Here is a 25,558-nt window from a genome sequence, read left to right as displayed (position 1 = left end):
CAGCTGTCTAGCATTTCCTACTATATTGAAAGCTTCTTGAAGAAGAACACATGCTGCAGGTTGTACTCTTAAACCTTTACTAACTTGAATTTATTTCAGGGAAGAAATTAATTAGTTGGAAAGTCCATTATGTGGAGAAATGGTGGTCAGAACAGCCCATGAAAACGTATGGTTCACTGATGTTAGAGCATTTAAGCGAGAACTTCCATTAGAGGGTGTTTTAATGTGTTTAATTCTTGTGGAAGAAGTTATGATTAATGTGACTTCACTGAATAGCATTTCTGCCTACTTCTAAGCTTTGTTTAGTTTATAAAAATGGCATTACGGTTTTAACTTTTCAGCATTGTTGGCAATGTGGCGTAAGATAGATAAGCAGTGTGCAGAAACTTTCCCACAAATTCCACCAGGTCAATGTTGTCTTGCTGCTGGGCTTTATGGAATGTGGCATATAACTGTAACTTCAGAAGACATTTCAATTCTTTGTTTATTTAGATGAGGGGGAAAAAAGTCTTGAGCTTTCTGTAAAATGCAGTGTGTACATACATGTGAACACACACAACCTACTTGTGTTTTTAATATTTAAAATTGCTAGGTCCTGATTCCCCTGATCTTATTGGAAGGCGGCTCGGATTGAGGCATCAGTCTGAATCTGTAGTTAGGGTAGAAAGGTTGCTCTAGGAATAACTGAATTGCAAATATTTGGGTGTGGTTTAAAAAAAAAATCACATTTTTAGATCTGAAATTCCCTTCCTTTTTTTCCTAAAGTTTCAGGCTTGCAGGTTTTAGTCCCAGAGTGGATTTGATTTAAATCAAATCAATTTAAATCATGATTTAAGGCAGGAAACCTCAATTTTAATCATTATTTTCTATGAAAAGTGCATTCTTGTTGTTTGATATAACATTAATACATATCATTTACAACTTGGAGGTAGATGTAGGTTTTATTTTTTTTAAAGGTGTACACTATACATTTTAAGGCAGTGATTTATTTTGATATTTTTTTCAGGTTAATTTTGCAGCTACCTCAGAAAACTGAATTATGATTTGGTTGTTTTATTTACCAAAGCTAATTGAAGCAGATACTTGTGAGGTCATTGGGAGGTGAACTATTTCCAATTCACTAGATTAATCATGAATATTTGGGGGATATTTTTTGCCACCCTGTATTAGGAAGATGACAATAACTGCTACTAAAAACAACATAATCTGCCTGACAACTGACTCCCCAGCCCAGCCTCTGGCTTGTTTACTTTTCATTCCATCCAGGAAGAGCACACACCAACTGCTGAAACTTCCTTGGCCTGATGAAGGGTTTTTGAACCTGAAAGCTTGCTTAATAACTATTTTCCAACTATTTGGGTTGGTCTAATAAAAGATATCAGATTCACCCAAGGAACCTTGTCTGCCTATATCCTTAGACCAACACGGCTACAACCTACACCCCTGCACTAAAAACAACAGACATTTACATTGTTGTTTTAGTTAAATAAAACAATATTAGGGGTATTTTTCTTCAACAACCAACATGTATAATTATTTTAACAAAATAAGCATATGTGTTTTTGAATTTTAACTCTTTTAGTTATAAATGTGAAATGTGTTTTTTAAGAAAAATTAAATAGATTATTTCATCCAGGTCAACATGAGAAATTTAAAATACTGGTTTATGCAGCAAACTTAGTCTTCACCTGCCTCTTCTGTTTTATTCATAGTCTGGCAAAGAAAGACAAGCTTTCCTGCTTTTTCAGTTCCCAAGCAATTCTCGATTTAGAATGAATTAGTCCAAAGGAAGAAAATATTCTTTCTACACCTGCAGAAGAATTTACTGCTGTTTAAAAGCTGGATTATCACTCCAATAGTCTCTGGATCCAGGTGCTTAAGTGACTTCCTCCAGTTCACTGGTGTGACTTCCTTTAAAACTTCATCAGCAAACATGTATTTCTTGAATGGTTCTCCCTTAGCCTTGAAATCTATTGTAGTTGATATTATGGAGGGATGATTGCTGGATGACCATGCCATAGCCAACTCCTCCTCTTCAGCAGTTAAGGATTGACCCTGGTACGGAGTATTGAGAATATTGGCAAGAAAATGAGCTGGAGATAGTGCTTGATCCATTTGTTTTTTTTAATATCTGTAATTTAACTCAGTCACTGCATACTTCTCATTTCAAGGTCTCACTCAGTTCCTTCCAGAATTCAACAGCATCAGCAATAAAACAGTGATTTTCCTGCACTTTGTTCAAGGCTAGGGAAATAGGCTGCAGGATAGTCAGCATACATTTTACATTTCTCTTTAGCCCAGTGTTGAGAATTTTGGCTATGAGATTTTGTTCATAAACTATTTTGTCAGTTTTGTTCATAAATTGTCATTAGATTAGGCCAGTTCTCATAATATATTGCTCAAAACAGTCCGCTACTGAGTTCCATTGCATGTCTTATGGGAGAGTTAGTTTGGTTCCTCCTGCTTTCTTCAGAGCAGCTGCTGCAAAGTGGTTGTTATGGAAGTATTTTGCAATTTCAGCAACATTAGCCTTTATTTCTGGAGCACTGAAGTCTTTGGCTAAGAGGTGCTTCAAATGAGCTCTGCAGCCATATGTTATTAGCTTGGGGCTTTCTTTACTTAGATTTCTTCTCATCTTTGATACATTTGTAGCATTGTCTGTGACAAAGCTGTGTACTAGACATTGCAAAAAAAATTAAAATCTGATATAACTTTTACTGCTATTTCTTGTAAGTATTCTGCCATGTGTGCATTTCCTGATGTATCAGTTGTTTCTGTAAAGTAGGCGTCCTTTCCTGTGTTTTCACACAAGCACATATTACTGGATCATTGTGGACATTGCTCCACCCATCAAGACTCAGGTTAACAATTTTTCCCTCTAGACTTTTTGCACACTGTTCAATTTCTTTGTCATACACTTTATCTAGTAATTTGCCAGCTATATCTGCTCTGTCAGGTGGACTGTATTCCGGTCGTAATGACTGAACCATGTCAATGAAGTGTGTGTTCTCAACCATACGGAAAGGAGAGTATGTTGCATAAACAAACTGAGCAATTTTTTAAATCAATTATCTCTTGCTGTAATCTGTTGGTTCTTACTACAAACTTATCTATGGTTGTTTCTGGATAATGGAGATTTTTTACCTTTTTACTACAGGTGATGTACTATGTGACATACATTTGACTGGAACTGTAGTATCATTAGCAGATAACTCTGAAACTGTAGACAGTCATGATAATGTTGAAGATGGATAGTCAGAGTCCTATATGTTGAGGATGGATCTTCCTGAAGAAAAGAAGTCAATGCATTTGTCGGAGATCAGAGCAGCGCCGGCAGCTGCTTTCTGACTCCCCCTCCCCCCAACCGGAGCAGTAAAACTTTCACCTGACAGGCGGGTAGTGAGGGATGGGGTGAAATTAACCAGGCACAGACGCGTGTTGGTTACAGGAGATTGTTTACTTACGTCGCCCAGATAGTGACGTGCGACGCAGGCTGAGCCTTTGCTCTGTTACAGTTGCATCAGTTACAGTCAAACGTACGGGTTACAGCCAAGCAATGACGGACATGGCGCCGAAAACGTGCTATTGTGCCTGCAGGGCTTTGATATGTCAAGATTTACGATGATGGGGAGTATTGACAGCTGATCAGACTGTCAATCTACTCTGGTGATGGACTCAGGTCTCTCCTCAGAGGTTTTTCCGGGGTTCTCCGCCTGGGCGGAAGTTGCTAAACTATTTATAGACAGAGGTGTCTGACGGAGATACCCAATGATGAACCGTTATGTGGAATCTTTAATTTTCTGGCAAGCAGCAGTTCTTTGTGCTCTCGGGTTGCTATCAGGTTACAAGGTAGTGGGTTAGGTTTTTTGCCTGTTACGTATGAGGTTATGATGAGGGGCTTACGCTTGTTTCTTGACCAGTTGCAGGGATTTATGGCAGGGCTATCCCCTTTCATCCTGACCAGTCTTAAGTTTCGTTTCTTGTTTGTGACGTGGGCATAAATTATATACAGCTCTCCACCAGGATTTGGTTTTAACCCTTAGTTGACTACTTGAACGGTATCTCTTGCTAGTGGCATGGGCACTGATTAACTGGGTTGTGACAGTATTGACTATAGTACTGCTCATTTAGTATTACATATTGCACTCAGCACTACTTTAGAAGTGAACTGTAAAAGGAAGATCTGCTTATTTCGGCCATTATTTGATATCACAACTGCATTAAAAATATGATAGTTCCATAAAGCAACAGCAATATTTTTGCTCAAACATTTTAATGAGAATTCAAGTAGTCCAGAAGTCCACCCAAAAGATATGGACAGGAAAGACAGGCAGTCCTTAAGAAAAAAGTAAGAAATGAGAAAGTTTAATAACCTGGAGATCCTGCATGTTCGGACATGTTCCATTCATCATCTTCAAAGCTGCTTCCTCCTCCTGAGAGAGAGCACTTCTCATCATGTTGTTTCATTTGGGCAACAGGCCTTGTATTTCTTTGTTGCACTGTTGGCATTTTGCACAATGCCTGTCTTGCTCACAGGTAGAGGAACTTCATTAAAATATTCCAAAACAGGGTCTCTCTTATGGCCTAGTAAGCCTGCTAGGGCCAGCAAGGGAAACCATGATAGGTTTTCCCTTCTACCATACCATTCCCTCGCTAGATCTCAAATCAGTGAAGAGGCTGCACTCAAAAAGGTATCCCTTAAGGCTTCTGGAATATTCTGCTCAAAATGTTTGTCTTTTGTTTCTACTTCCCCCAGTGCCTTGCATTTATCTTCAGATTCCATATCTACTCCACCCCCAACAATCCTATAATAATTTATCTTCTTGAAACTTTGCAGTCTGTGTACACAAATTTGTAGAGAGACAATAGGACTGATGGGTGGGTAATCAGGTCTGTTATCTCTCATTTCCATTTACTGGTGTTAACAAGGATGTTATCTCTCGAGAGACAAATCCACAGTTTGAGAACTGAAACTAAGCATTACAGAGATGCTTAATGGGATCTTCTAGACTGAGCACTGAATCTATTGGGTAGCGTGGTTTTCTTTAATCTTTACTAATCTATAGAAGAGCTCCTTCGGAAGTGTTGCAAGAATAGATGGTCAGACTCAAGAGTAAAAAAAAGTTTTATATATATTTTTAGTTGCATTGAAAAACAGCTTTGATTTGAATGAGATCAGAAAACTCAGAATTAAGGTTGAAATGTGAATGAGTAACAGCTCCTTTGCAGAAGAGCTGTTTAGAATTAAAGTACAGAGGGTAAAAATCAGGTAGTGTACCAATTCATAGTTTTAAGTGGACATTTAAAATTTCTGTCAGTAATTCCCCATAACTTTCACTTTATTCTTGACTTCTGTAGAATTTTATTTTGACTTTATGCCATTGGGGTTCCTGCATAATTTATTTTCTGACTATTAATCTGCAAAAGCTGCTGGAATAGTGTTAAACCCTTTATAAAATGGCATTCAGGGATCACTCTGTTTATATGCCAGTATGACCGTGCACAGAGTTGTGTTCCACGTTCAGCTTTTTGGATATATTTATGTAGATTGAGATTCCTCAAGTTTTTTGACTGCTGTACCCTAAGCTTCTGAAGTCATACCCTGTTTGTCTTTTATTTTTGTTCAGTGTTGCCTTACTCCAAAATGTGTGGGTCTCTTTTTCCTAACTTTCTTATTTAAATAGATCTTTGGAAAGCCACCTATGGGATAATTACCTGCAAACTTTTACAATAGACTCAAAAAGACTTAAATGCTTATAAGTTGGATAGAACAATTTATACAAATAGAGGTTTCTAAAATTTTTAATCTGCTTTATTTCAAGCTTTGTAGTGACTTGCTTTAACTAGTGTTCATGAAGTTTGAAGGGAAACAAACTGAATGACATTTGTTTGACAATAGTCTGCCTCTCTTGGTGTAAAGAAAGATTATAAGTAAAAAAAAAAAAAAAATTTCTGAGTGGAGATAAGCTTTTTTTTTGAGCTGACATTGTGGTAGATGTGTTGGTCAAATGACTGTTTGCTAACATTTTGATTATAGATGCTCAGAGAAAATTTATTTCTCCGTGGCTTTTTGTATTTGCTTCCAGTTCTCTCTCGGTCTCATTGCTTGGGTAGTGGGATGGTTCAACTTCACTTAGCACTATTTCCCCTCCAACCTCTATGTTAATAGATTTGGGTGTGCATAGGCAGGGCCCCGTTGTGAGCATCACATACTGCTGTGGTTCCTCGCATTCGAGGTATAGTAAGTTACCCAGATCTGTGGAGGAATTTTTCAGCATTATCAGTGGGTCCTGGGATATATGTGGGGAAACCTTCCTTTTACCCCTTGCCCCCTCCTGTGCCCTCCATCAGTATGAAAAAAGCTGACAGAACTCTAAATCTGTTTTGCCTCATAGCTGTTTCTTTTTCTTTGCTTTAGGTACTATGATCAGCTGTGTTCCATAGAGCCAAAGTTTCCATTTTCTGAAAATCAGGTAAGGTATAATATGTTGAAGTGATTTCACAAGTATTATTGGATTAGGATGGTGAAAGTTGTGGGACCTGGGATTTTTTTCTTAAATTTAGATCTATATCGAATCCATGCAACAGTGCTTTTCTGAAGCCAGACATTTAACTTTTTGAGCTTCATTTTCCTAATTTCTGTTTACTGCCTATATGAGACTATGAATATATAGCCTTTGTTAATCTACTGCTCTTATTTTATAGAAGTCAGAATGCGAACTTGGAAAAGCTGTGAGTTGCTTAAAGGTCACCGTGGTCTAGTCCATCAGAAACAGCAGCACTTGCTTTGCTATAGTATTCTTCTGCAGTCCTTCTTTTTATCAAGAACAACAGTCTGTTTTACAAAGTCTATTTGTTAGGCCTCTTCTACACGTGCATGGCAGGAGGCACGATTGTGGGATTGTGCATTAGATCCCATTGCACCTTATTGCTGGCGCAGGGGGAGCTGAATCCTGGGCTCCTCTGCTCTGGCAAGCAAGCTGCTGAAGCTAGGAGCCTCACACACACCAGGGACAGTTCCTCCCCCCACACCCCATGCTCCCCCTGGGTTGGTGGGGTCCCTACAGCTATCTTTCTGCCCCAGGGGTTTCATGCATCCCTGGGGAAGGGGGAATCTTAATCCTCCTGCCTCAGGTGTCCATGGGGTGCCCCCGTGGTTTGGACTGCAGAGCTGGAGGTCAGCTAACCTGGCTCCTAGCTGCAGGGGAGACCCGCTATACATGCAGATTAAAGGTCAATAACAGCCAGCTGTAAAATTAGTACACATTTTTGAGGTTTAATTTTATAGCTGGTTGGAGTTTTTTATTGTGTGATAGCTACTTTATACGTGTAGCTGGTCTCTAGGTAACTGCACAATTAACCAGTTTATTGCTTAATACCTGTAACATGTACAGGGGGCCTCAAAAAACCAAAAACTTTTTTTTGGTGGAATATCCTTATATATTGGATATCAGTTCTTGAATTTTTAACAGAGACAAAAATATTTTATTCTCAGCAGTTTGTGAACTTCACCCTTTGAAACCTTGTCATTGTATTTTTGCCTTTACACTTACAACCCCCCCCCAATTTGCTGTGTACATACTGACACATAGGAAATAGTTCCTTCGTTTGCAGAACGTCTAATTCAAAGGGAAAACTGGAGCATAACCTCTGCTTTAGAAATGATGCAAATTATTGTTTTTAATGGAAGTACACCTTCTCGTAGGTGTACTTCAGGGTAAGTCCCTTGCTTTCCCTGGGTGCTACCGTGTTATGTGTACTGTTTACAGATTTCTTCCCAGTCTGCTGCATGCTGTGCACAGTTGTCCTTCCCTGAAATAATAAGATTCTCTGTTCCCCTTTTTATCTGTGTTGTGGAGGAGCAAGAAAACTGGGTCACCATCATAGCTGGTTCTACTAGTGCTGATAACGGCAGGGTTGCCATAGATTCATAGATGCTAGGGTTGGAAGGGACCTCAACAAATCATTGAGTCCGACCCCTTGCCTGGGCAGGAAAGAGTGCTGGGGTCATGACCCCAGCCAGGTGCCTATCCAGCCTCTCTTAAAGACCCCCAAGGTAGGAGAGAGCACTACCATTTTATTCTTTAAAGGTTATTCTTTTGGGCAGTAATGTACACAGCAAAAAGCTTCAGGCTTTTCTGTGAGGACAGTTGCTTAATCCATAGTTCAGTGATGGTGATGTTGAGATGTCAGTGGAAGATCTTCGGGTGCTTTAAGTCAGGATAGTTTAATGAAAAAAACATAGCTCTCTATATAGCTGCACCAAAACTTAGCCTGGAATGGCACCTTCAGGATTATGCTTGTAAAACTTATTGTGGTTATCTGGAAATGTTGATACCCTGAAAAATTGGAAACTATCTGAATTTACTTTAACTGTTTCTTACCCCAAAACAAAGTTCATAATCCCTTCCATTTTTCCTGTAGGATAGTATAGAATAGGCAGCCTTTACTAACCCTTTCTGAGAGTGAAAAACTCTCAAAGATCTTGTACGCTTGTATCAAAGTTCTCATCATGCTTACAAGAATAGCTGAGAATTTGAACCCTTTTTGGGCCTCCCTGGATGCATCTGCCCCCTCCTTAAGACTAAGATTTGTGCCTTGCTCTTTCCCGGAGTAGAATCCCATGATAAACCTCAATTTTGGACTGCTGTCTGGATTAAAGAACCTGCTTTTTGTTAGATTTAGAGACTAGTGACCCAAACATCCATGTTAACCTCAGTGAAGCAAGTCAGTCAATCATGTTAGTCTGAAGTCAGGCAATGCAGGGTGGCACCTTTGAGACAGACTGGTTCAGAGAGGCATAAGAAGCCTAAAACCAGCTCTGCAAGGTAGAATTTCGAAAGCAGACTGTTTACATTATGTCCAGAAGTACTCAAGTACTTGCCATCTCTGTGTGCAGCTCCCTAGAAACCCCTGCTTTTGAATTAACTCTCTATACACATACAGTAAATGGGCAGTATTCAAATATTGGTTAAGATGCATTTATTTCTTACAAAGCAGCTACAAGCCATCACCATTCCTTTTAAGGTGATGTTGTTTTAAGTGTGCTGTTCAATATTAGCACTGTTAGGTTTGCAAAGACGCACACATGATTTAAAGATAAACCCAGAGATTTTTTAATAGGAATCCCAGGTGTCAGAATAATTGTGCCTGCTTCCCCCCCCCCCAAACAGTAAGTCAGAAAACAAGTGAAAGCTAAGATTCCTAGGTTGGCATTTGTTTGCGATATGAGCACGCTGTTGCCTTATATTCAGTTTATGGTCCCTTGTAACCCCCAGGTACTTTTCTCCAGTACTGCAGCCTAACCAGTTATTCCCCAGTCTGAATTAGTGCATGCAGTTATTCCATTCCAAGTGCAGGACTTCATACTTGTCTGTGTTGAATCTCATCTGATAGACTGGAAAAATGCTCCACAATCCAAGTCATTCTTGATCCTAACCTTGCTTTCCAGAGTATCTGCAACTCTACTCACCCTGGTGTCATCTGCAAATTTGCTAAGTGTGCACTTGATCCCATTGTCCTAAACATTAATGAAGATATTAATACCAGACCCATATAGGTGTGTGATGGAAGATTGGTTAAAAATAAGGCAGCATAGAGATGCAGATATTAACCTTAAACTGTTTTTTCCTTCCTCAATTGCAGATCTGTGTCACCTTTACGTGGAAAGATGCCTTTGATAAAGGGTCACTCTTTGGAGGATCTGTCAAACTTGGTAGGTAACTTTAATGAAAATAAAATGCTTAATCCTCGTAATACTGAATTCTGAGAGTCATAAACTGTTAATGATGATAAGCCTAATATGACTTAGTAAAATTAGTAGAAGTCTTACTATTCTATTCGGTGAGCATTTGCTGGGGCCTATGTAGTTTAAGAAAACATTTAGATAAACTTTTCACACATGAGGGTACATTTGCAAAACCTTAACTAGTTTTAGGCTTTTCACATTTCCATTTCTGAAACTTACTGGTCTCATTTTTTCTCCTTTTGTGTTAATTTTAAACACTATTGATTTCATCTGAGTGTTATGGTAGAGTGAGGGAAGATTTTTGTTGCTGGAAAACTTGAAAATTAAGTCGATGAGAGAGATGATAATGATGAGTAATCGTAAAGAAACTATGTAAATTAAACCTAAACTAAATTTTCTCTGTCTGTTTCCCTGGTTGGCCAAGTACTGTTTCAGCATAATAGTTGGTGCTTGATAAGTACTGCTAAAATTATGAATTAATATAAAATACAGGTCCACTGCATAAGTGTCGCTGCATAATGAAGCTGGCTTTTTGTAGAAAGAGATTATAAACCTATAATTTTTCTAGGGTTATTCATAGGTACTAGTCCTTGATTATTTGGAGGTAAGTGTCTCCTAAATTGTGAAGTTTATCCTTTAGGGCTGAGAATGAACACAGAGGATTGTAGTTTGGACAAAACTCACTTTTTCAAAGTGCTAGCTGTCATTTCAATGGGTCTTTAAGCAGTTATAGTTGCAAAAAAAATTGAGAACATAAAGCCCGCATTACTGCTTTGTAGATATCTGCCTCAGTTTGCAGGGGACCTGAAACAGTAGCTCTAAGATGTGAACTGCTCCATATATTTTTAGTAAGTTTTACCTCTGGTAATAATGGTACCCTAAATGTCAACGTTGTCAGTTATTTCACTGCTTAATGCATGAAAGAGAAGATAGCACCAGGAAAATCTGTATAATGTACTGTGTGAATTCTCATTTTCAGTAGGTGTTATATAGTACGTGGTGGAACCAGTGTTATCTTTCATGTCATTTTCTTGATACAGATACAATCCTAAATCATGAAGGTTTGAAAAGTGCTGCACTAAACGATGTTGTAAGATCCAGTTTCCCCTGGATAATCTTGAATTTGAGAACTACATCTAGCCTATAAGATCAGAGTGGGGTTGGTGTTTCAGAAATTCAGTACAATTGTTGTTTTAGCCTCTTGTTTGAGACTACCTGTGGTCTTCAAATATAGGCAATAACCATCTTGTATAAATGTAAACCTTACTATCTCTAGGAGAGTGTAGTACTTTAGTATACTTCACTATGGTTCGTTAACTGGGTTTTGATTCCAGCCCTGGCAAGTCTGGGATATGAGAAGACCTGCGTTCTGTTCAACTGTGGAGCATTAGCTAGCCAGATTGCAGCAGAACAGAATCTGGATAATGATGAAGGACTGAAAGCTGCTGCTAAATATTATCAGGTATGAAGGTCTTAGTACAAACACTAGTAAAATACATGAACTGCTGTTCACTAAAATTAAGCAATCTCACTACAGACAAATATATGACTCTTTGATTATGGAAAAAATTAAAACCATGGCCTTCCAATTGCATGCTGGAGTGCTAAATGGAAATTCAGAACCTCAAATAATCCTCTGCTATTTTAACCTGTAGACATGAGTTGGTTTCTTTGGTGCTAAGATCTCTGCTGAGTAACTGTCCTTCCTTGATACTTGTTGCTTTAAAAAATGATGGACTACTGTGATCAAGAAATATTGTAAGTCATCTTTACAGGTTGGACAAGCGTTGTAAATAAGTTTCTGTTTTTCTAAAGTTGCTGGACTGTGGCTTATGTCTCTGGTAGATTCATAGATGTTAGGGTCAGAAGGGACCTCAATAGATCATCAAGTCTGACCCCCTGCATAGGCAGGAAAGAGTGCTGGGTCTAGATGACCCCAGCTAGATACTCATCTAACCTCCTCTTGAAGACCCCCAGGGTAGGGGAGAGCACCACCTCCCTTGGGAGCTCGTTCCAGACCTTGGCCACTCGAACTGTGAAGAAGTTCTTCCTTATGTCCAGTCTAAATCTGCTCTCTACTAGCTTGTGGCCATTGTTTCTTGTAACCCCCGGGGGCGCCTTGGTGAATAAATCCTCACCAATTCCCTTCTGTGCCCCCGTGATGAACTTATAGGCAGCTACAAGGTCGCCTCTCAACCTTCTCTTGCGGAGGCTGAAAAGGTCCAGTTTCTCTAGTCTCTCCTCGTAGGGCTTGGTCTGCAGGCCCTTGACCATATGAGTTGCCCTTCGCTGTACCCTCTCCAGGTTATCCGCATCCTTCTTGAAGTGTGGCGCCCAGAATTGCACGCAGTACTCCAACTGTGGTCTGACCAACGCCCTATAGAGGGGAAGTATCACCTCCCTGGACCTATTTGTCATGCATCTGCTGATGCACTATAAAGTGCCATTGGCTTTTCTGATGGCTTCGTCACACTGCCGGCTCATGTTCATCCTGGAGTCCACTAGGACTCCAAGATCCCTTTCCACCTCTGTGCCACCCAGCAGGTCATTCCCTAGGCTGTAGGTGTGCTGGACATTTTTCCTCCCTAGGTGCAGCACTTTGCATTTCTCCTTGTTGAACTGCATCCTGTTGTTTTCTGCCCACTTGTCCAACCTATCCAGGTCTGCCTGCAGCTGTTCCCTGCCCTCCGGCGTGTCCACTTCTCCCCATAGCTTTGTGTCATCTGCAAACTTGGACAGAGTACATTTCACTCCCACGTCCAAGTCGCTGATGAAGACATTAAAGAGTATCGGTCCAAGGACCGAACCCTGCGGGACCCCATTGCCCACACCCTTCCAGGTTGAAACCGACCCATCCACTATGACTCTCTGGGTGCGACCCTCTAGCCAATTCGCCACCCACCGGACTGTGCAGTCATCCACATCACAGCCTCTTAACTTGTTCACCAGTATGGGGTGGGATACCGTATCGAAGGCCTTCCTGAAGTCTAAGTATACGACATCCACCCCTCCTCCTGTGTCCAGGCGTTTCGTAACCTGGTCATAGAAAGAGACTAGGTTGGTCAGGCACGATCTGCCCGCCACAAACCCATGCTGGTTTCCCCTCAGCATAATTTGCCCTACCGGGCTCTCACAAATGTGAGCCTTGATAATTTTTTCAAAGACTTTACCAAGGATGGAGGTGAGACTGACCGGCCTATAGTTGCCCGGGTCCTCCTTCCTCCCCTTTTTGAAAATGGGGACCACGTTAGCCCTTTTCCAGTCCTCTGGGACTTGGCCCGTGCGCCACGAGCATTCGAATATTCCCGCCAGTGGCTCTGCAATGATGTCGGCCAGTGCCTTCAGCACCCTCGGATGGAGCCCATCCGGGCCTGCCGACTTAAAGGCATCCAGTTCTTCCAAGTGACTCTGCACCACCTCAGGATCTACGCATGGAAGTCTGGCGCCTTGCTGCTGCCTCTCTACAACCCCAGTGAGAGACTTGTCGTGCCCCTCACTTAGGAACACTGAGGCAAAGAACTCGTTGAGGAGTTCAGCCTTGTCCCCCCTATCTGTCACCAATTGTTTCTGCCCATTTAGCAGCAGTCCTGTTCCTCCCTGGGCCTTCCTTTTACTCCCAATATATCTAAAAAACAATTTCTTGTTGTCCTTTACTTGGGTTGCCATCCTCAGCTCCATGGTAGCTTTGGCCCGCCTAACTGCCTCCCTACAAGCACGAGCAGAGGAGGTATATTCATCTTTAGTGATCTCTCCCTGTTTCCACTTTTTATGTGCTCCCCTTTTGGCCCTTAGGCTGCCCTGGATTTCTCTGGTCAGCCATGGAAGCCTCCTGGCCCCTTTCCCTCTTTTGCCTCGCTCGGAGATCGTCTTGCTTTGTGCCCGAAGGATCGTTTCCTTTAGGCACAGCCACCCTTCTTGGGCACCCATCCCATCAAAACTCCTACTCTGCAGTGCTTCCTTGACTAATCGCCTGAGTGCATTGAGATCACCTTTCCTAAAGTCTAGCACTTTCACCCTACTAGTTACCTTACCCACTCGCCGTCTTATGTTGAATTCTATTATAAGGTGATCACTGTCTCCAAGATAGCTACCGATCTGGAGGTCCCCTATCATGTCATCTCCCGTTGCCAATACCAGATCCAGTATGGCATTCCCCCTAGTGGGACCATGCACCTCCTGTGTCAGGTGGAGGTCCTGTACACAAGTTAGAAACCTGCGTGAGCGATGGGACCTTGCTGTCTGCGTCTCCCAGCAGATGTCCGGGTAGTTTAGGTCCCCCATGACTACCGCCTCTTTAGCTTTTATTCTTTCCGAGAGTTGCCTCAGGAGCCCCGCATCTATTTCTTCCCCTTGGTGTGGGGGTCTGTAACAGACCCCTACCACCAAATCCCTTTCTCCTTGCCCCCCATGTAGCCTAACCCACAATCCTTTTACTTCCTCAACCTCGGATTCTGTCTTGATGAGGGTTGATGTGTATTGCTCACTGACATAAAGTGCACCCCCCCCCCCCTTTCTTCCCTGACTTGTCCTTTCTATACAATCTATAGCCCTCAATATGTACCGCCCAGTCATGGGATGAATCCCACCAGGTCTCTGTTAGCCCCACTAAGTCATAAGTGTTTAGTGCAAGCAGGAGCGCTAGTTCATCCTGCTTGTTCCCCATGCTCCTAGCATTAGTATATAGGCACTTGAGCCCTGCGACTGGTGCCTTTGCTGCCCCCCCGCTCCAAGTCCCATGGGGCCCATTGTTTCTTACCTTCTTGTTTCTTACCTGTTCTGTAGTGCTGGCCTCCCCATGGCTTTCAGGTTCCCAATGTTCTCCTTCTTCAGGCTGGGCTGTCCTTGTGGGTGCCACATGGTTTGGTGGTCCACAGCTTCCCCTGCCCTCGTACTCCCCTCCCCCCGACGAGCCTAGTTTAAAGCCCGCTGGAGGAGATCCGCCAACCTAGAAAAAAACACACGCTTACCTATGGGGGACAGGTGAAGCCCATCCCAGCTGAGCATGTCCCTCGTCGTGATGTGCGGGTCATTGTCCAGGAAGCCGAAGCCTGCCTTGAGACACCACTGCCGAAGCCGCCAGTTGGTCTCTCTGATGCAGTTCTCCTGCCGTCTTCCTCGTCCGGTCACTGGTAGGATGGAAGAGAAAACCACCTGGGCACCGAACTCCTTCAGCACGCCACCCAGAGCACAGTAGTCCGCCATCAGGTGATCGGGGGTTCTCCTGGCCGCATCATTAGTACCCACATGGACTAGGACCATGGGGTAATAATTGGTGGGCTTGATCCTGGCCTGGATTACCTCCGTCACATCCCGAATCTTTGCTCCAGAGAGGCAGCATACCTCTCGTGCCGAGGGGTCCTGGCGACAGATGGGTCCTTCCGTACCTCTCAGGATGGAGTCTCCTATGACGAGCACTCATCGCCTCCTCCTCTGGGTCATCGTGGATCTCTTGATCTGTTTGGAGTGTGAAGAACGTGGTGCTTCTTCTTGCCCAAGGGTTTCCTCCTCCCCTTCCATCTCCTGCAGGGTCACCAGGGCCTCGTACCTGTTCACCAGTCGGACTGGAGAAGCTGGTACCGGTTCGCTGCGTGCCGCTCCGGTCCTGGCTGTGACCGTCTGCCACTCTGCTGTGGAGGGTATTCCCCGGGGTGCTTCTTCCTTTGGTGCCTGGGCCTGCAGGGAAAGGAAATAACTGTCAATTTCATCCTCCGCCTCCCTGATCCCCCTCAGCCTGCTAACCTCCTCCCGGAGCTCCCTCACCTGCGCCTCCAGAGCCCTAAGACGGGCACCTGCCAGACAGGTGTGGGGGCCCCCAATCTCTGTCCCCCCCCCCCCCGGCCCTGCTGGGGATACCCCACAGGCCAGGAGGTAGGGGGACACCGGCTCCCCCATGGGCTCGGTCTGGGTGGAGGCCTCAGACCTGCCCCGGGTAGCCTTGTCCCCCTGGGCAGAGGCCTTAGCAGTACTCCTCGTAGACACCATTCTACAAGCTGCTGTTTGTAGACCTGTGCGGTGTCTACGCCCTACCCCTACAGGAGTCCCACTCCTGGCCCTCCCAGTCCTCCCTCCGGCACGAACGCCCGCGCAAATGCCGGCGTGCTCTTACAGAGCGCGCCTGTTTGCGCGCTCTGTTCGCGCTGCGCGGCTCCCTACCGGCTCAGCTATATGGGACCCGGGGGGCTTCCCCTCCGGATCCGGCTCAGCTGCGCCGGGTCCCTCCGCCCCACTTACCTTCGGGGGATCAGCTGCTGCTGCCCCCGCTGCCGATTCCTCTGTTGCTGCTGCCGCCGCCGCCTCCGGTCAGTTGGTTGGTAAGAAGGGCACACGTGCGTGCGGGACACACGTGTGCTGCCTCCTCTCCTTCCCGCTGCTGGTTCCCGAGTGCTGGGAACTACGTCACTCCGTGGCTTTAAAGCCCGCGGTTTGAATTACCCGCCCCGCTCCAACGGCCAATCAGGCGCCCCGGTCTACCCGGAAGTGCCTGCCGGCAGTTCTGCCCCTACGCTCCCCCGCTGGGGGGATCCGCTGCCACAGGAGCCTGCTCCCCCAAGGGTTAGCCCCGGGGGTGCCCCCTGGCCTGGGGGGACAGTCCCCTTCTTAGCCCTCCCTGTTTGCGCGCTCTGTTCGCGCCGCACGGCTCGGAAGCGTGGCTCCCTACCGGCTTAGCTATATGGGACCCGGGGGGCTTCCCCTCCGGATCCGGCTCAGCTGCGCCGGGTCCCTCCGCCCCACTTACCTTCGGGGGATCAGCTGCTGCTGCCCCCGCTGCCGATTCTTCTGTTGCTGCTGCCGCCGCCGCCTCCGGTCAGTTGGTTGGTAAGAAGGGCACACGTGCATGCGGGACACACGTGTGCTGCCTCCTCTCCTTCCCGCTGCTGGTTCCCAAGAACTCGCGAGAAAGGTAATTCCTTTTAAAAGCTTTTATTTGGATCAGTTACATTTTTCATCTACTAAAATCTGGGCGTTGTGGCAAGTTCCCACCATCATCCAAAATTCAGTTGCCTACATTATTTTTGAGGGCTTGCATTTATTGATACAGGACACCTCAGGTATTCTTTCCAAGTACTGATTTGGCCGACACCTGGTTGACGACACCTGGTTGCCTTGTTTTGGTCAAACGAGGCACTGTGGGATGGTGAAGGATATTTTCAACAAAAACGATGTGCTGTTTCCAGCTTAGCCACATTTGGAATATTTGGTAACATGGGATGCATCTACACATGAAAGTAATGCCACTTGGCTTTACTGCTCAGTAAATTTACTACCTGCACATGCTGCATAGATTAGTAAACTACCTGCATAGATTAATTTACTTAGCAGTAAGTACCTGCACATGTAGACAGTGCCGCTTATTGCACAGTAGATTAATCTAGTGCACAGTAAAGAGTCTTGTGTAGATACAGCCATAATGAACTATTGAGGTGTTAGGAGCGTAATCTGGGAACTGGAGGCTGCTGTAGGGTGAAATAATGGAAAGCTGAAGTGGAGTATAAAATTGTACTTTTTCTGAATGCAAGGGTGGGGGAGGGCACATACCCCTGGGCCTCTGCTGGGCTGTGCACAGTGGTGGGACATCCTCCCCATCCCCCCCCCCCACACAACCCCAGACGAGCTGCCCGGGCTCCAATCCTCCCACTGACTGGCCAGGCCCCCACTCACCGCTGCCCCGCCTCTGCCTCTGACCTACTCCTTCCCTCACCATCTGCCCCTGTCCCTTCTCTCCTCACAGGCTGACTAGCTGTAATAGTTCAAAAGACCTCTGACTTTTTAGTTCTCGTTTCCTGTACAGCTTGAGACATCTTAGTTCTCCATTGCATTGGTGTACCAGACCCATGGTTTTTTTTTATTCAGACCAGTGCCAGGTGTTTTAGATGATATTTAAGCGCCTACAAAATGCAGAATTCAGTCCCATGATAAACTTCTCTGCTCTAACCAGTGGCTAATTTGACCTGCAGCTTGAGATTTAATATGTAATAGTTAACTGCCAACACTATTAACATGTTTTTTTGACCATAATAATCCTCTTTTTTCATTCAGTGTGAGGAGCACTCTAATTCTTTAGTATTTAAATAGTGTTCTCCTTCATAGCTTTAATTTAGAGTCCTTCACCTCATCTTGGTTAATTGTCGCAGTGCAGGTCGAATGTAAACTTGCAGGTAGACTTACAGAGCTCTTAAGCCCAAATTCTAGACGTTGTCATTGATGGTCTCCCCATTACCATCAGCTACTATTTAAAAGGAAAAAAGGGCTTATTTTTAAACATAGATGGCTCTGTTTTTCTTTTAAAAAATCTTTTTAAAATGTATTTTTTGTTTTTGCTTAGTTTGCTAGTGGTGCCTTCCAACACATTAAAGACACCGTCTTATCTGCATTGAATAGAGAGCCCACAGTTGACATCTCTCCAGATACAGTTGGAACCCTCAGTCTTATTATGTTGGCTCAAGCTCAAGAAGTGTTTTTCTTAAAAGCTACCAGAGGTATAACTTTTATTTATTTATAGTTAATGTGCTAGAATGCTCTTTATAACTTTAACAAATGTTTTATTCATTTGAATAATGAAACATATTGTCAAGAAGGGGCAAAGGCCCTCTCACAACTTTTGTTTTTATTCTATGTCCTTCAAAAGTCAATTAGTATAATAACAATGCGATAGAAGTAATTTAAACTTTTTCATCCTGCATTTTCCCACGGACCTCTCTTTCTTAGTTGGGTGACACAAATGGCTCCTTAAAAATAGCTTTAATTGATTCCGATCCATGTTAATTTCATGTTTGTATTAAAGTTTTGCTCCTGGTACAGTACATTCTTTGGTAGCATTATTGTATATATACATGATAAAATCATGAATGCAATATTTTGACTGTTATTTTTATATCTTTTCCTTTCTTCATTCACTCCTTTTCCCTGCAATAGCAGTACTGGTTACCAGAGATCCTGGTTTTCTCTGTTTAAAGATAGCAAATTCTCTGGTTAAACAAAAAAAAATCCTGAATTCTCTAATTAAAAAACCCCAAAATCTGCATTTTTCCATGAATAAAATGAAATGCCACATGCATGCATACATACAGGTATCAGTTTAACACAATGTTTTATGGATATATTTACAATTTTAAATCAATTTGGAAGCCTACCAGTGCCTCAGTCATCATCATAAATTCCAAATACCTATATATTTTGGTGTTTGATTTTTTTTTTTTTTTTTTTTAATCATGGAAAATCAGAGCTCCCCTGTGCACCTTTGCCAACCAGGATGCAGGTCCAGCTGCAGCTGTTCCCCCACTGCTTTATGGCACTGAGCAGCCCTGATATGCTGGTGCCCCTCACTCCCAACCCACAGTCTCTCACCCCCTTTTGATAACATTATTTAGGGAAGTCCAGATGAAGCAGCACCAAGAGCAGCAATGACATCTCGGTGGAACAGATTAAAAGTGTGGCTTTAGATCCTTAAGTCTTCCAATTGTCATTATGATATAACTTGCTACTGTTCTGATACTTTACCATCAGCCTTCTCTCTTCTTCCTACTAATTGCAAATTATCCTCACCTGATCATTTCTCACTGTTGGACAATTTAGCATTATTTGTACTCCTCGGGAGCAATAAGTGGAAGATCTGCTATTGGAATGTGACTTCTTTTCAGTGCACAAATGAAATTCTCAGGACAATGAGGTTTATTGTATCAGCAAGTTTGCTGGGAGTTTATCAAGCCCTCAAGAAGAAGGTTTAGAGCTCCCATATCTAAAAATATAGACAGTCGTATAGTTCACCCGTACCTTAGTACTTCATACAAATATGTCGCTACTAGCCAGCATTTGCAGCTTCTTGTCCAGCCTCCAAAGAAGTGATCTTCAAACCACTTCTAGACTGCAGACAAACCTTAAATTGAACCGTAAATGCTCTTCTTGTGTTCCTCACTTGTATGGTGACCAGAGTACCATTACCACAGCAAAAAGGATCCTAGGAGCAATTCATAGAGGCACTTCCATACACTTGGATACCATCCCTTTATCCCCTCATGACAGTCTGCTAAAAACAGGTTTGCATATTCTGGAAAGTAGAGGCCATAGCTGAAGTTCTACAGGAATTTAGAAAGAAGGAATTAATTTCCAGATACTGTGATATAAAAGATGTGAGGTATCTGAGAACACCCAGCTCTTTAGCAGAAAGGTCAGTTTCTTCATGTTGAATCTAGTTAAATGTGACTTCTTCCCTGTCCATCCAGCATGTCTGGGGGGTTCTCTAATGTGCATATTTCTGTATTGTTATTGGACTTTTGCAGCACAAGTAACTTTTCTTCCATACTTCAGGACGGGGTCCTTTCATTTGGTCTTTCTCTTGTCCCCTGAGAATCTGCTAGTGTCTCTGTGGCAGCACATCTAAATCAAGAAGATATACTCCCTTAGAGTAAGTCCTGGGCTCCTGGCACATGTTTACTTAAAGGAGCTATGGGATCTGATCCCCAATCCCAATAATTGTTTCTGCTGTCATGCCACACCTGATCCTGGGTTTCCCCTGCACTGGTATGTTGAAAATCAGATGCCCACAACCTGGCATGACCCAGGGCTGTGCTGAGGTGGGGCTGACAATCAGCTGACTATTGGCTGTGGCACTGGCTTGAGTCCTTGGGCTCAACTGATGTCAACACCAGCTCTGGGGCAGCTCCAGACATTTCCCAAGTTCAGTTTAAGGTGTCATAAACCAGTCATAATTTTCTGTTATATGTGGAATGTTTTTATGGCTCGTTTGCTGTTTTATGGTGCCTTAAATTGAATGCACATATCACATTTTTGACATTTATGCTGTTATTAACATGTTAAATTGTGAAATAAATGTGATGTGTAGAAAGGCCCCTGAACATAACTTACATGCTTCATTTTCTTGAGATTAGGGTGCTTGGTATAAATAGGAAAAAAATATTTCTTGGTATACAAACACCCACTTTCATTTGGGTGCTTTTAGGCTATCAGGCAAGGAAATCCTTCCTTCCAGAGGATTTTCCAGAAAATCCTTCCTTCCTTTCTGAAAATTCAGTTAGCTGTGCTGAGTTCAGAAGAACTTAAAACTTAACAGTAATATTTTTCTTGAAAGCTGCATGAATTGTCTCTGAAGACACCAGTAATGGATCAGGTCTTTGCTATCTAGAAATAGCTCTGTTAGAGCAAGGTGTAATACAGAATGCATGAAGCTCAGTTGAAGAGTAAGAGCAGACTTAGTTCATTTTGACTGTGGAATAGATCTCTTCTGAGAGTCCCCATCTAGTTCTCTTATACAAAAAAGTAATAAAGATAGAGAAAGATAAAGTAAGACAACCAAAACTTGGATATCTATGGTTGAAGTGGGACAGGATTTGTTTCCACACCTTTAATCACATTTCTCCTGTGATCATAGACCTGTCATCTTAAAACAGTTTTATCACCTGACACCTTACTTGTGGCACCAAGTTACCTTGGCTCTAGTATTCTGATGGATCTAGGGAGATTTTGTTCACCATAAGTGCAAAACAAAAGACTGACAACTTGAAGAATTCCTGAGATGTGTCTGTTAGCTATGACAGCTAGCAGAAAAGGTTTCCAATTTGGGCCATCCAGTAACAGCCCCAGTTCAGTTCCAATCCCATTTATACTTGATAACTTGCTTCACGTGAAACTTTATGGTCTTTCCTCATCTGTGAATGCCCACATAGTTTTACAAGTATTGATATTTGATAATGGAACCAAGCTTATCCAAGGCACAGTAAAATAGTATGTGACTAGTTTAGTGAATAATGAATATCCATTGATCAAATCCAGTTCCATTATGAGACCCTGACTTAGTTCTTATTCAGTTTATAGAGCCTCTGAATGTTCTTTCTTTGTGCATGAGCATTCATTATAGCAGGGGTTCCCAACATTTATGTGCCTAAGGGCACATCTGAATTTAAAAGAAAAAGCAGTGGGTGCCAATATGAATTCAGCCAGTTGGTCTCTTGTGACCGACTCAAGGTAACTCCTGGATATGCGCATGCACATAGTTTCATTTGAGGAGGGAGTAGTAAGTGCCACTCCGTCACTGCGTCAGTCAGGTTGACTCAGTCTCATTTTGGCAGCCATTGCGTACAGCCTGTGAAACAATTTTTGAAGTGTTGCTGTTCTGAATTCAGTCGGCAGTGAGCATTTTTTGTTGGAATAATGATTTTTACTGATCGTGAAAATGCACGTGGGCACCTGAATAAACTTTGGGGGGTGCCATGGTGCCTGCGGGCATTGTGTTAGGAACCGCTGCATTATAGCCATGACATCCACCAGACACACAAATAAAGGCTGTCAGGACGGATGGATGATCTACCTTTAATTTGTTCACAGATACAAATGGTTCTCCATCATCACAATTTTTTTACTCAGAATGGTAGCTGAGTGCCATAAACACCTGTCGCTATCTGTTGGTATTCTTTCCCAGAATCCATGTTCATTCAGAAAAAAATAAAACTCCACGCACTGGGTGCTTAAAGAACATTTTATTTCAAATATTTTCATTTCTTCATTCTTTGCTTTTATTTCATGTTTATAATGCACTAAAAAAAATGTCCACGCCTAAATGTGTTGTGTTTTATGATCTGAGCTACAAATTAGTTTCTCTCCTGTTAGGGATTAGATTTTCATAAGAGAAAAGGTTTGAAGTGATTTATGTTATAGAAATCTGCAGAGCTGTTACGTTTGTGTACTTTTGATGCATTTGTGTATTTGATGTAGCATCCCAGTTGGCCACTCACTTGGTAATAGTACTTCAGTCACTGTAATTAGATGACTTAATGTTGTCTTGATGAGTACAGTGCCATTTCCACAAACTCTTCAATGTGTGGGAATATGCAGCCAGTCACATAATGAAATGGATGCTACTTGCCTGATGGGAGTTTTTCAGATGGATGTCTCACATTCCTACTCCTTCCCTTTCCTATTTCTTAGCAATCTATAATTGCAAACATGAGGAAGTAGTCCAAAGGACTAAGGTGGCTGCATTACCGTTCTGCTGCTTTTATTTTAAATATAGTTTCACCTTTGGGATTATTGAGGGCAGGGACAAAAGTGAGTGTAAAAAAGAATGAAGCAGGCATGCTGTGACATTCTGCTATCATGGGGATGATATAACTGGTGCCATTCTGGGTGTATATGGAGTCCATCTTGAACTGTGGTTACAAGCAATTATTCTATGTATTCATAAAACATTGGTACAAATAATGATTATTCTGTATTTTATTTCAGATAAAATGAAAGATGCTATAATAGCTAAACTAGCTAATCAAGCTGCAGATTATTATGGTGATGCTTTCAAACAGTGTCAGTATAAGGATACTTTGCCCAAGGTTAGTAATCCTAAGGGGGGTGGGGAGGAGAAATGAGATACTGTAGTGTTCAGAATTGGTGTTTAATACCTACTACAGCATTGTTTTGTTTGTTTATTTTTTCCCCTGAGATGTTTTCTTGAGCATTTTTCTGATTAAGGTGTTATGCCAAAGGTAAACAAGCCTAGAATCTGAGTAATATTTTAAGAATCTGGGGGGAGTGGTGGTATACAGTTTTAGTTTGTCAGGTTTTTGGGGGGTTTTTTTTAGATGCTTACATCAGGCTTAATTGAAAATTAATCAATTTGATGTCAAGAATATCCTTTGCATGCTGCTTTAATTAATGTTATTTTAGAAGGTATTTTGAGTCTTTGGGATGCTGCCTTGTTTAACACCTTACTAAATTTTATTTTTGAAACTAACATATTCTAATGAGTTTTTGGTCTCACATTACGTTGTGAAATCAGGAGATGTACCTTGGTGATGGCCTACAAGTTGATCAACTTGCACACCTATAAGTTACTGAAATATATTGCTGGAACCCAGGTGTGCATGTGTGTGTGTCTGTGAATGTGTGTATGAGACTAAACAAATATGTCCTTTAGAAACAAACAACAGTTTTGCTGGGGAAAGGCTACTTGGTATGGAGCCAGATGCGAGAAATGCAGAGGACTCCAGTGCCACTTACTTCATAAAGTTAGTTTGCAGAGTAGAAATCCTGTAAGTACTAACACCCATTCCTCCATCAGTTGCTGGACACTTTGAAATAATCTCTGATCAAAACTCTGACCCAGCCCAGGTGTGTGAGAGTTGAGATCTGGTTAGATGACTGCTATTATAGCTGCAATACCTTGGGTTCCTGTGTTTTCCTGTTTGTTTAAAGGCCACAAGGCACTTCCGTGTTTCAGTGGCAGAACTCAAATGCGCAATGTAAGTGTAGTGGGTAAAGAAATAATAGTAAGATATGATTCAATAAACTGTTAAATCTTAAAAGAAGCACGGTTTTTGTGTTCTCTGAGTTGAGAAATATTATGACATTAAGACCAACTACTTTATCAGAGACCATGTGTATACTATGGCCTGCATATAATGCTTTTTTATTTCTAGCAGACTTCTTTGTGGAACTCTGTGAAAACAAACTTTTACAAGGAAAACGTTTTTAAAAACCTTTTAAAAAGTGTTCAAGGCATTCTTTTTATTTGATCATTACTGGTTGGTACTCTGGACTTGTTCAATCTTCCAATTTTGTTTTATTATTATTTGTGGGACTTTGGTACTATTTTTAAGTTATCTTGGCTTGCTCTAAATGAAATTTTGTTGCAGTGGCTTCTACTAGATAAATGTTTTTGTTCTTAAAGTTTATGTCGGGATCAAATAGACTTAGAGCAATTGCCTTGACATCTAAAAGTGGTGGCTTGGTTAAGAGGGTTATTTATTTTTAAGCACTTTTGGCTTGGGGATCTTTGTGGATGTTCTCTATACTATCCTTTCTAATGCATGCATGAATTTCTGATCTTTGTAAAATAAATAGTTTGACTTCATGGATTGAATTTAATGAATTGGAATCCCCAAATCAGTAAGACAATTGAGAGATTTAACTACAGCAATATATTTGTTCACTGAACTCAATCCATGTAAAGTCATATGGTCTCTTAACATTTACCTCCTAATGTTTTAACCTACCTAAAACATTAATTGGGTGAATCTAATTTCCTTTTCTTCTTCCTTTTTCTTCCTGCATCCCATGTTGTCTGTGGTGGTTTATATGGTTGGACTTTCCCCTGGTCAGTATTTTTATTTCCAGGAGGTGTTTCCTGTTCTGGCTGCAAAGCACTGCCTTATGCAGGCCAATGCACAATACCACCAATCTATCCTGGCAAAGCAGCAGAAGAAATTCGGCGAAGAAATTGGGAGACTACAGGTGGGTTCCTGGAAGAATTTTTTTAAAGAAATATCAAAATATATTTAACTTCTATGGAAAAAACAAATACTCAGAGATGCAAAATTAAAACAGTAAGCAAAGTTTGAAAGGTTTCACTTAAAAGAAAGTCACATGAATTAAATAATTTGAAATGGATCTTCAAAGATGAGAAATACCTATGTAATTTGAAATATGTTTCAGTCAGATATTGAGAAGCATGACATCATCTATTGTATAGCTCTACAGCTGTGGCTATATTTGAAGACCCCTTTTTATGCTGGTATAACTAATACTAACAACTTGTTTGCCAAAACTTACTGTTAGATGGTACTAGCAGTAGAATTTTTGTGGTGAATGATGTGGTTTCAGATGTGCGTAAAATATTAACTCTGATGTAAACCCGCAGTCTAAATATATGAGTGGCTTTTTTGTCTTCCTAGGGTGTAGGCAGATGATCAAATTATACTGTTTTAAAGAGGGAAGCAGAGGTGCTTAGTTTTTGTACAGTAACTGTTTTTTGTCTTTCCTGAGGTAAAAGGAAGCTAAACTGTGGTAAGTTAGCAGTTTTAGTCA

At 42.1% G+C, this 25,558-nt stretch overlaps 1 protein-coding gene across 2 annotated transcripts in view; it reads left to right on the top strand.

Moving 5' to 3' along the window:
* The window catches only part of PDCD6IP (programmed cell death 6 interacting protein), a 53,380-nt gene that overhangs the window by 4,401 nt on the left and 23,421 nt on the right, over positions 1-25,558 (top strand). The window contains exons 2-7 of one of the 2 annotated variants that reach the window (XM_006269589.4): positions 6,419-6,473; positions 9,646-9,715; positions 11,083-11,210; positions 18,072-18,225; positions 22,985-23,085; positions 24,869-24,985. In XM_006269589.4, the coding sequence (XP_006269651.1) occupies positions 6,419-6,473; positions 9,646-9,715; positions 11,083-11,210; positions 18,072-18,225; positions 22,985-23,085; positions 24,869-24,985 (625 nt within the window). Of the gene's footprint in view, positions 1-6,418; positions 6,474-9,645; positions 9,716-11,082; positions 11,211-18,071; positions 18,226-22,984; positions 23,086-24,853; positions 24,986-25,558 lie in introns of both variants that reach the window. The other variant, XM_006269588.4, reaches the window with a different exon arrangement.

The sequence above is a fragment of the Alligator mississippiensis genome, chromosome 5 (genome assembly GCF_030867095.1).
Source record: "Alligator mississippiensis isolate rAllMis1 chromosome 5, rAllMis1, whole genome shotgun sequence".
In the NCBI taxonomy this organism is placed as follows: Eukaryota; Metazoa; Chordata; order Crocodylia; family Alligatoridae; genus Alligator; species Alligator mississippiensis.
Note: the sequence above shows the minus strand (reverse complement) of the source record. Positions and strands in the feature narration are given on the sequence as shown.